We start from the raw sequence: 10365 nt of genomic DNA on the forward strand, positions 1-10365 counted from the left end.
CCTGTAGTAGTTCGGTCGAATTCTTATGTTAATTACAAGTGGTGACTTTTTTATATTCAATAAAAAATGTCAGAATTTGGGTTTATGTATTTAATGAACCCGTGACAGAAATACCAGGACTTCTGGCTTTCAACCTCGTAACCCTTTGTTTGCTGTTCTCTGTTTCTTGTTGAACATTTAAATGTTGAGGTAATTTTCGTAAAGGTTACACTGTAGCCCTTTAACGTCCACTGGAACGAAAACATACAGGATTGTCCGGTCTGTTAGGCGGGTCACATGACGGTCGCACGGAAGCTTTTTGTTTTGCTGAAATAAAAGTTGATACGCAGGAAACGTGTTATTAAATAAAAGACCAATCGCATTGAACGCCACGGTTTGAATTTATTTTGAAGGTCAAAACCGGAAATAAATTATCATAGCATTTTCTAACTTGTTAAGACCTTCTTAAAGGGTTTTGTACCCGAGACAAAAATGTTATCCTCTTGCCCAGTTCGCAGTGATTACCTCTAAAACTCTGCTCAAACACTGTCGAAAGTGTGGACGACAGCCAAGACAAAAAACGGTAAGTTAAAGAAAAATGTATATATTTTCCAATGAAAAAGGGTGGAAAAAGCTTTAAAAGCGCCCAAACCTCGAAAGCGTTGCGTTTATTCAATATCTCCGTTAACCTTACCGTTAGCTCGACGTACCGCGGTAGAAAACACATAGTCGTTAAACCAAACCCGCAAATCTCACAATACTTGTCTGGACAGCGAAGATTAAATTGTTTAAGTTCTGTTTTGGTAAGTTGAGTAACAATGGAAAGGACATTGTGTGGACTGTCTTCAGTTGGTGAATGTTTTTCCCTGAGCGGCCACAAACCTGAGTCTGCTACTGCTTTTAATGATCTTCATTTGAATTCCATAGTTATTAATCTGTTTGTGTGAAAACAGCAGACTGTTTAGTTCGTTGTACGTTGAGTAATGCCGTTTCAGAGATTTTAAATTTTTTTTTATCTTCCCGGAATTGCTTTTCTTTAGCAGGTGGACTTGCAACAGGTGGTCGCTGGTACAAGTTTCTAGTTTTACACCATCATTTTGAAAAAAAAACAAAAAAATAACAACAAACAAAATGTAAACCATTTGTTGTATTTATCTTTCTTTCTGAATTTCCTGAAACTTTATTTAATTTATAACCAAATACATTTATTACATTTTTTTTCATCTTTTAAGACACATTTTTGAGACAAATAAATACACAAAAGCTTATATGACGTAGTCACGTGTTGCTATTCAACAATATATATTCATTTACTTCATTATTATACCATTGCTCCTGCACGAGTTCTTACAGTTTCTCACGTTTTCACTTTTTTTTTACAATTAATGCTTCAAATATGTGTGAGATGTTAATGTAGCAATTCAATCTGAAAAGGGTTTTCTTTGTCACTGCTTTTGTGATATGCCCAATGCCTTTCTAGAAACAACTGTTAAAAAAAGGGTGAAAACTTAAACACTGTTAAATTCTGACTACCCCTTCCTGCAGACCTGACCAGGCTTCTGCTTAAGCACATCACCCGCCCACAGAGCTTCTAAAGAGAGCTTTTCCGCTACTCATTTCTGCTTTTTCAACATAAGGCTAGGCTTCCCCTACATGTCCTTTTTTTAGTTCCGACATACTGTACATCCGATCTGGTAACAAGTATAGTAAAATTTGAATTGAAAATGATTCTCTGTGGTCATAGTAAAAAAAAAAATAGCTACCCTGCTCTCCTTTTCTGTGTTGTGCAGCAATGTGTTTTGCTATACATGTGTATGATTTAGAAAAGTGAAAGAGGTAGAACTTAAGTTAGAGAGAGAGAAAAAAAAGTTCACCTGTCAGCATTGTGGTTGGGGCCAAGGGCTGTTTTATGTGGAGTTTACATGTTCCTCTTGTGTGCTTCAGGATGTTGTGGTTGAAGTATAAATGAAATGAAATGCCATGGTGGGATCAAAGCCCCCACATTTAACCTGGAGCCATGGTCAATGGCGTGTTTACCTCACCTTAAGTTTAAAGCATTCAGAAAATAGTATATATTAAATATTTTCATGGAGTTCACGGTTGTAAATGGTTCAAGATTGATGTTTTCTCTAGTGTAGCTGGACTGCACCTTGTACAAGGAAGTGAGATGTTGATCAAACATAACAAATAATTAAAAAAAAGCCGCATAGTTTTGTTTAGATTATTATAGATATTTTTATATCTCTTTTTATTTATTTGTTTGGCATTTTTGGCAACCTTTGGCACAATTTTAATATTCTGATTAAAAACAAAAAAAGTATAACACTTGAGGCATGTCTTACTCTCAGTCTTGTGTAGCTCATGTGATACAGATGAGTTGATAGAGTTGATTTAACGTTTTTTTTTTGGTTTAAAGCACAGTTATAAACCTCGGTCATTTAAAAAAATACAGTATATACTGTCTGTTTATTAGCAGCACTGTGTAGTAGTTTGGATGCTGAATACAATATGTCCATGGCTTAGATGCCCTGCCATTAGATTGCGTGAGTGGCGCAAACGTTTTGCAACGCACTTTGACCAACAATCATGTGTAACCATATGACAACACCAACAAGTGTTACACCATTCCACATCAGCACTATGGGAATGTATTTATGGAGACAGCCCTCCATTTACTACAGTAAACTGGCCAACCGAGTTACTGTGACGACACGCTGTCCTGTGACCTGTCATCTCTCATTTGTACGTGTCTTTACCTCTCTGATATGATTATCTGCTACTGCAAAATGGATTCACATGTGGTGGAATTAATGCAATTTATTTTTTTTCCCCGTCTGCTGCTAAGAGAAGAATTCTGGGAAACGTTGTTGCTACCTAGTGAGCTGGACTATGTGTGTGTGTGTGTCGTGTGGATCCATTTTGTTACCAGCAGGACTGAGTCACTACTGAGTTCTAATAGAAAGTGGTGTGAGAAAAGCTGTTGATATACAATTGAGTCATGACCACTTGACCTGTGTGCAATTGGTGAAAGGGGCCGAAGGGGGAGTTAAAGGGGTTGGGTGAATGAAAAAAGAATTTGCTGACAAAGCTAATAAACAATATCACAGCACTGAGCACTACACACGAAAAGCAAGTTTATCAGTAATATATCATTTCAGTAAATTATTCACACACATTATCCATGTAGCTTTGTTTTATAATTTGAACCCAGCACAGTTAAGTATAAATGTATCAGAAATATATCATTTCAGTAAACTATTCACTATGCTACATCTATGTAGCTTTGTTTTATAATTTGAACCCCAACAAAATGGAGGCCGGAGTTGCTAACCAAACGTATGGCAGTAGTTTCTGTATTTACAAATGCGCCATGTGTATTTCTTTTGCCAAAATGGGTAAATGTGTCACGGTAACATGTTTATTTTTTCAGTGTGGTGCCTGGGTTTTATGTTTTGAATTGTCTGAAACAGAGAAATACATTTGATTATACAATGATTATTATGCTATCATTAATAACATTAATTATTTTTTTGTCGCATGTAAGGCACGTGCAGAATTATGCAAACGGTACAGTACGTCCAACCATCCCACTATCCCTCCACGTAGTCACTTACATGTGTTGTTTACATGCACTAGTTTTCGTTTCACCGAAGCATTTCAAACTTCAAATACCATTTCAGTGCCCGTCATGCTTTTGGTTTTGTCAGGCTTTTGATTTGTCTCGAATAATCAGGAATAATTGTGATTAGTCACGGTTATGATTAAGGAAAGGAAAAGGAAAGGAAAGGAAAGGGACCATTTTAAAATCTAAGCAAAACAAAATCTAATTAAAACCCGATGTTTGTCCAGCTATTGTTATCCGGCTCCATTTGAAAACGTTAAAGAACATTTTGGGGGGAAAAAAAAAGTTTTTAGGGATACTATCCAGTCGACTTGAAAAACAGCAGTGCGTCTGGGACTGGCGTTCTGTCCTGCAATAGCACACATAAACACAGGCTCGTGAAAAACAGAAGTGCGTCTGGGACTGGTGTTCTGTCCTGCAATAGCACACATAAACACACACACACACACAGTTGGCCCCACTCTGTGTTTTCTTACCTCTAGTTTGTGTGTCTCTCATTGTGCTTGTGTGTGTGTGTGTGTGTGTGTGTGTGTGTACTTGCCCGGACGAGAGAATACCCTCATTGTGAGGGAAGCACAGAGACCCTGTTATTGGTGCTCTTCAGAGTGGGAGGGTGAGATGGATGGAACAGAGGAGAGAGAGAGTGAAGTGGGGGGGAAACAAATACATGTGAACGTCCAGAGAGGAAGATGCTGTTTTTAAACGGCCGAAAATTAACCAGAGTTTCCAGAAAACCGCGTCAGCAGTTGACAAACACCAGTGGAATGTACAGCCTTTTGCATTAGCACCATGCAACGCAACCAGGAAATTGTCATGTTGTTCTGTTTTTTTTTTTTTTTTTGTTTTTTTTTTTGTGAATATGGAAACTTTAATTAAACATTAAATTGGGTAGTTTAAAAAAAAAGGTATGATATATGTAGCAGTTTAAGATGTCCCTCTGCTGACATAGCAGAAAGTTCTGGTTAATTAACAAATGAAAAGTAACACTCCCTTGGTCGCCTGTCTTGTTAGAGGAAGCTGCAGACAGGAAATGAAATACAGCCATTTCAACACCTCACAACATGAGGTTAGTCTTTGCGGACACACTCACTCTCCTATCAGTATAATGAATATTAAAAGTTGAAAGTTTTTTTTCTTCAGGATTAACTTTGTCAGGAAGCTAACGTTTGTCAGGAAGCTAACGTTCACATGCCTATTGTACATAAAATTAATTTTTATCATATATTTGTTGCGGTAAACTTGCTAGGATTTCCACAATCAATTCACCTAAACAAAGACACATGTAAAAATGTTAATGAAAAAAAAAAAGTTAGGTATTTAAACAGCTGCAGCCATGGGCCAATCATGACGGTATTATTGCTTTACTACAATTCCCAACGCCGCATGCCCCACCGGAATCACGCGCACGCTGTAATTGATAATTAACTGATACCGATAATTAATTGTAATTGATACCGGTACACCCGGACTTTCTCGGATAACGGTGGATTCTGGAATGCCTTAAATTCCCGAAGGTCTCCGACTTTTGGCGACCTCCATGCAAGTTACCGGCTTTTACCATATTTGGGGCACTGAACACATGATTTGTGTCACATGATCATCAGCAGGAGGAGAGCATCTTGTTTCCAGTGAAGATTATGTAACACAAGGAAGTGAAAAGAAACATAACCCCAGCACCTCATCCGCTGATTCAACAAGGAAGAAAAAGATAACACACTGGAAACTTTTTTTTTTTTTTTTTTTTTTTCAATTTTATTTATGTTCAGCTCCTTATTGGATAATTCTACCGGTGGTCCCAGTAGAAAAAGCTACTTGACCTGGTGCAAGTTGGGTACCAAATTACGTCATTCGAGCCCTGACAGCCGTATATATCCTTCCTTTTACGCTTTAGAAAAAAAAAAAATCAGTTTTTAGGATTATGTAAGAAAAGTAATTTGAAACAAATAGAAACTCATTTCTAAAAGAGGAAACTATTGATTAAACTAAGATTGAAAACTTAAAGATATATTTTTTTTGTTTTTTCAGGTTTTGTAAGCCATGTTCTAAGACTGCACTCTCTCCATGGACGTGGACTTGCCCTCCCCCATGCCACGCTCTCATCCCATGTCACACACTGATCCCGGCGCAAATGTGTGGGACTGGCTGTCTGTTCTTCGCCTGGACCAGTACACCGTGGCATTTCAGAACGCTGGACTTATGACACTACAGCAGTGTCGCAACCTCACACAAGATCAGCTGGGGAGCATTGGTGTCACCCTGCCGGGTCACCAAAGACGCATCTTGGCCAGTCTGAACAAAACACAGGGAAGTCATGACACACAGTCTGTCACACACTCTCCTCCTGGCCTGTCTGAAAGGACCCTCCAATCGGAGGATGTTGACTCAGCGGATGAGTTACAGAAAGAGAAATATTTGCTCTCTTCTGAGAGACCTCTGGAAAAAAGAGACACTGAGATGCCGAGACCTGCTCCCAGAGAAAGAACTACACCTGTGCCCAAGGAAAAGCAACCAACTTCACAAGAGGATCACGGAGAAACGGACGTAGAGAGGGAGAGACCTGTGCCCAGAGAGAGGACGAAATTTAGCAATAACGTTGTAGTAAAATGCCCTCCTTTTCCAGCGTCCTCCTCGACTTCACCTCTCGACGCTCCTCTGCCCCCCGTGCCTCCTCGAAGCACCACCAACTGCCCTCCGCAGCCCTTTTTGCCCAGCCTGAGCCTAATTCCTCCTCCGAAAACTCCTGGCACTCCTGCACAAGACAGACATGATGTCCAAGGTCCAGCTGCGCAGAAAGCGCCTCATGATGCAACCTCCGCCTGCACTTCCACCGGTCCTGCTGCCAGAGAACGTCCACAAACATTAGACATCCAGCCACATTGCCAGTATCTCCACCCCGAGGGAGCAAGAAAAACATCACCCGTGTCCCCCGCGTCGGCTTCCATCAGCAGCGACAGAAATGCTCCTCCTCTTCCTCCAAAACTCAGCGCAGGATCCAAAGGCCCACCGCTGATCCCTTGCAGGGTTTCCACGCCTTCCAAAACGAACAGGTATATTCTCACTCTGTAAATGCACTAATCGTTTATGTACCATCTGCATTTTATTTAACAGTTTGGCTGGTCAAAATCATAACTTCCTTTAAAATCTAAACATCTGTTTTTACAACTATTTAACACGTGCTTGTGAATGTCCTCTCTGCGGGTTAAATGAATGACTTTCTATCTGCTCTCATTTTAAAGGCGTTGTGCCGTGGCGGTTAAATGGACTTGGGTCCTGGAGGTTTCAGGTTAGAGTCCACCAGTTGTCTTTGAGGTGCACTGAGCACGGCACCGTCCCCACTTCCCCCACATTGAGCTGGCCCCCTGATCAACTTGGTCGTTAGTGTTGTTGTTGTCTTAATGACAAGTAATTCACTTTTGCTTTTTAACTTCATTAAGATATAGACAACTTCTATAGTGCATTTCTTAGAGCATATGCACATTTTCATAACTGTTAATACAGTACGTTAGTACTTTTTTTTTTTAGACAAATGGGTCAGGACACCAAAATGGCAAGTCAACTTTTTGCGCATGACAACACTGCCCTCTAGTGGACACAGGCATACATATCTAAATTATTGTCCTCTTGACAGAAAGTAAATACTATTGGTGACTTGTAGACACTTCCTAAAATAAGCTCGAAACTTCCTGAAACTGAGACTGAAAACGGACGCTATTATTGAAATGTAAACATGACATTCCGTGGCAAATAAATTAAGATTTTTTTTTTTTTTTAGTTTTACCAACAAGCTTTTTTGAGTCTCAACATGTGAGAGGATGGATCTCTGAGTCACACTGTTGTTGCAGCTTTTAAACTCAGATCTGAAATATGTATAGATGTTTTAAAAAAAACCCTTTAAGACTCTAAGTGATAATAGATTAAGAAAGTTAAAAAAAAAAAATTGTAGTGTGTTGCACCCTTGGGTGTTAAGGTAAGTTTTTTTTTTTTTTTTTTTTTTTTTTTAAAGAACATGCTATGCCATTGTCTGTGTTTGGTTAGCAGCCCTGTCTCTGGATTTGGTGTTCTATGAGTGGTGTGTGTGTGTGTATGCGTGTGTGTGTTTTTTTTTTTTGTTTGGAGGAAGTACCGATAGAGAAGAACGCGTTCTGGTTGAAATCGTCCTTTCAGTCAGTCTTTGTCATATCGCAAAAAATGGGGGAGTAAGAAGAAAGATTTCCTTTTTTTTTCTTTCCTTTTTTTTTATCTGAAACTACTTTCAAAGTAGTTTTAGGTTTTAGGAATTTGTTGCATTCTCCCGCTTCCTCGTCTGTTCGCTTGCTGCATGGGTGCCGCCCCCAACTCTTTGGGTGAGCTTGTCATTTCCTCTTACTTTTTTTTTTTCCCCTCCTTCTCCCTCCGGTTAAGCGTGTGTGATTATTTTGTCATTGTTGACGTGGACTCCTTTTAAATATGTCCAGACTGGTAAGAAATGGAATTTCTAAATGCTAACTGCTTTGTCTACAATTGCACTCACACCTGTTCAAACAAGGAAGCTCTGCTTTGTTGTGCTTTGTGCTGTGGTTTTGCAGTCGCTTTGTTACACTTCAGTTAGGCCTAGTGTTATACATGGTACATAGTTGCTCTTTCGACAGTTTTTAGATCATTGTCAAAACAGTCAAAAATGAAGCTGTGGTTTGGGATTTGGTTGTTATTTTCTCTCCACTGTTATAATCATAACGCCTGACTGCGGGGCTTTAAAGATTCGAAAAGTGACTTTACCTTGATCAAGTTACCGCTGTGTCTTTTTGACAAACGCAGGTGCCAGTGTTTTTGCGATAACTTGTTTTGGAGGTCACTTTTTTGATTTAAAAAGAAACAGATATGTTTATTTTGTGGCCGAATCGTGATTGATTTTTTTTATTTATTTATTTTTTATTAATTGTTTACTGAGGCTCCAGGCTGAAAGTGTGGATTCAAGTTGTTTTTTTAGATTAAAGATATAGTTAATATCAAAATATTAACGTCAAGCAAAATATAAAACATATAGAAATACATCAAATGTAGGCTAGGCATTTGATTAGAATTTGAATAAGAAGAAGTAAAATTTTGAGCATATGTTACACACAAAGTATTTGAACATTGCATTTAACCTATCCAGTGCACATTAGTGTAGACCAGAAGTCAACCATACACATGGGTCTAGAATATATTTCCCAGATATTGCGTCAATTGAGAAAAGGAAAAGGTCAAGCATTGTTGTTTTTCGTCTGCCAGCAGAAATCCGGTTAATTTTAGCCTCTGCTCACACTTTGTCACAGGAGGAAGGAGGAACTGTGTCAATGGACCCGTTTCCTTCTATTGTGGGTCTTCCGTATCATATATTTGTTTTAAGGAAAATACACTATATTCGTTTCAAATGTAGTAAGTGTCATCCCACGATTACGCATTTTTAATATTTACTTACAAAATAATCTGATATCATCGTGTAAGCATGTGTGTTCCGTCCCTGTTTTTTTTTTTCCATTTTAAAACATGTCGACTGTTTTTTTTTTTTTTACAGACCTTTATAAACAATGTCTGCTGGGAATGTGCACTTCATTACAGTACATTCAATTCTTTCTGTTTCTACTTATTCTACTATTAACACATCAATGGTAAAGGTCAGTTTGACCATGCAACACGCACAACGATTAGGAAAAAAAAATTAAAAAATTCGAAACATTTTACTAAAATATTTGAAGTATTATTTTACTGAAGTATAAAGAAATGAGGTGAAATTATTTTCTTTTTTTTTTCTTCCCTTCCCTTAGCTCAGTTAAGAGTTCTTTTGAACAGAAATATGTACCTTTGCAAGTTAGGTGACATTTTGACAGAGTACACTGTACCGTTTGCTTTCCCAGTATGCAGTCACAGTCAACAGTCACAGGTGCAGTCTGGCTATTATTTGATCACGTGAACCCCCTTGTTCCTTTTGCTAAGCTGTATTAGGACGAGCAAGAAGTACGTCACATCAGTATGTAGAACAGCTGATACAGAGGTGTGTGTGAGTGTGAGAGTAAGTAAGTAAGTGTTTACGGGGGCTTCTCAGGTATGCTGTGTTTATGCGGAGATAGTATCTTCCTCTGGGATGCAGGTTAAGACTTGCTGTTGAAGCCCCAGGTACAAGGAGGGGAAACACTAGTCATAAGTAGAGCGAAGTGATGTGACTTTTTTTTTTTGCAGCTCTGAGCTCATTTCTCCGGAATACCAAGGAAAACCGAGGTTTCAGTGTGGGAGGGCAAAACCCACCGAGACCAGGCATTGAAATGATTGAGTTTTTCCAGGCTTTCTTATTCCTCATACCATTTCTGAAATGAATCAAAACGCGAAGGCTGTTCGAGAGTACCGAGGATGCATAGATTGTCGCGCCTGTGTAGGATTTTCGCTCGCTCACAGATCGGCGCGCTGCCTGAAGATTCGCCGCCTGGCCTCCAGTCCTCCGTTGACCAGATCTTTCCTGCTTTGTCCCTCAGCCTCTCACCCGCGGAGACCTCTGAAGAGATGGACAAGGACCAAGCTCCACAGGTTCCACCTCGAATCAGGACACCCCAATGTCCAGAAAGCCTGCAGCAGTCGTCTCAACTGGACAGTCAGCTGTCTCTGCCTGTGAGAAGAGTCTCCCAAACTCCCAGTGAGATCAGTAAGAACTTCATTCATGGTTTAATCTTACTGCAAAAAAAAAAAGAAAAGACTTTGGTAAAAAAATGTGTAAAAAAAACAACTTAACTAATGTGTGTATATATATATAT

At 39.2% G+C, this 10365-nt stretch overlaps 1 protein-coding gene across 6 annotated transcripts in view; it reads left to right on the forward strand.

The window, feature by feature from the left end:
- Positions 1-384: 384 nt before the first annotated feature.
- Positions 385-10365, forward strand: part of arap1 (ArfGAP with RhoGAP domain, ankyrin repeat and PH domain 1) — a 40852-nt gene continuing 30871 nt past the window's right edge. For 2 of the 6 annotated variants that reach the window (XM_025054876.1, XM_025054877.1), the window contains exons 1-3: positions 385-562; positions 5627-6648; positions 10090-10256. In XM_025054876.1, coding sequence (XP_024910644.1) covers positions 5663-6648; positions 10090-10256 — 1153 coding nt within the window. In that variant the 5' untranslated portion in view covers positions 385-562; positions 5627-5662. Of the gene's footprint in view, positions 563-5626; positions 6649-7716; positions 8060-10089; positions 10257-10365 lie in introns of those variants that run through there. The other 4 variants (XM_025054875.1, XM_025054874.1, XM_025054873.1 and 1 more) reach the window with 4 other exon arrangements.

This window comes from Cynoglossus semilaevis, chromosome 4, assembly GCF_000523025.1.
Source record: "Cynoglossus semilaevis isolate Cse_v1.0 chromosome 4, Cse_v1.0, whole genome shotgun sequence".
Classification (NCBI taxonomy): Eukaryota; Metazoa; Chordata; class Actinopteri; order Pleuronectiformes; family Cynoglossidae; genus Cynoglossus; species Cynoglossus semilaevis.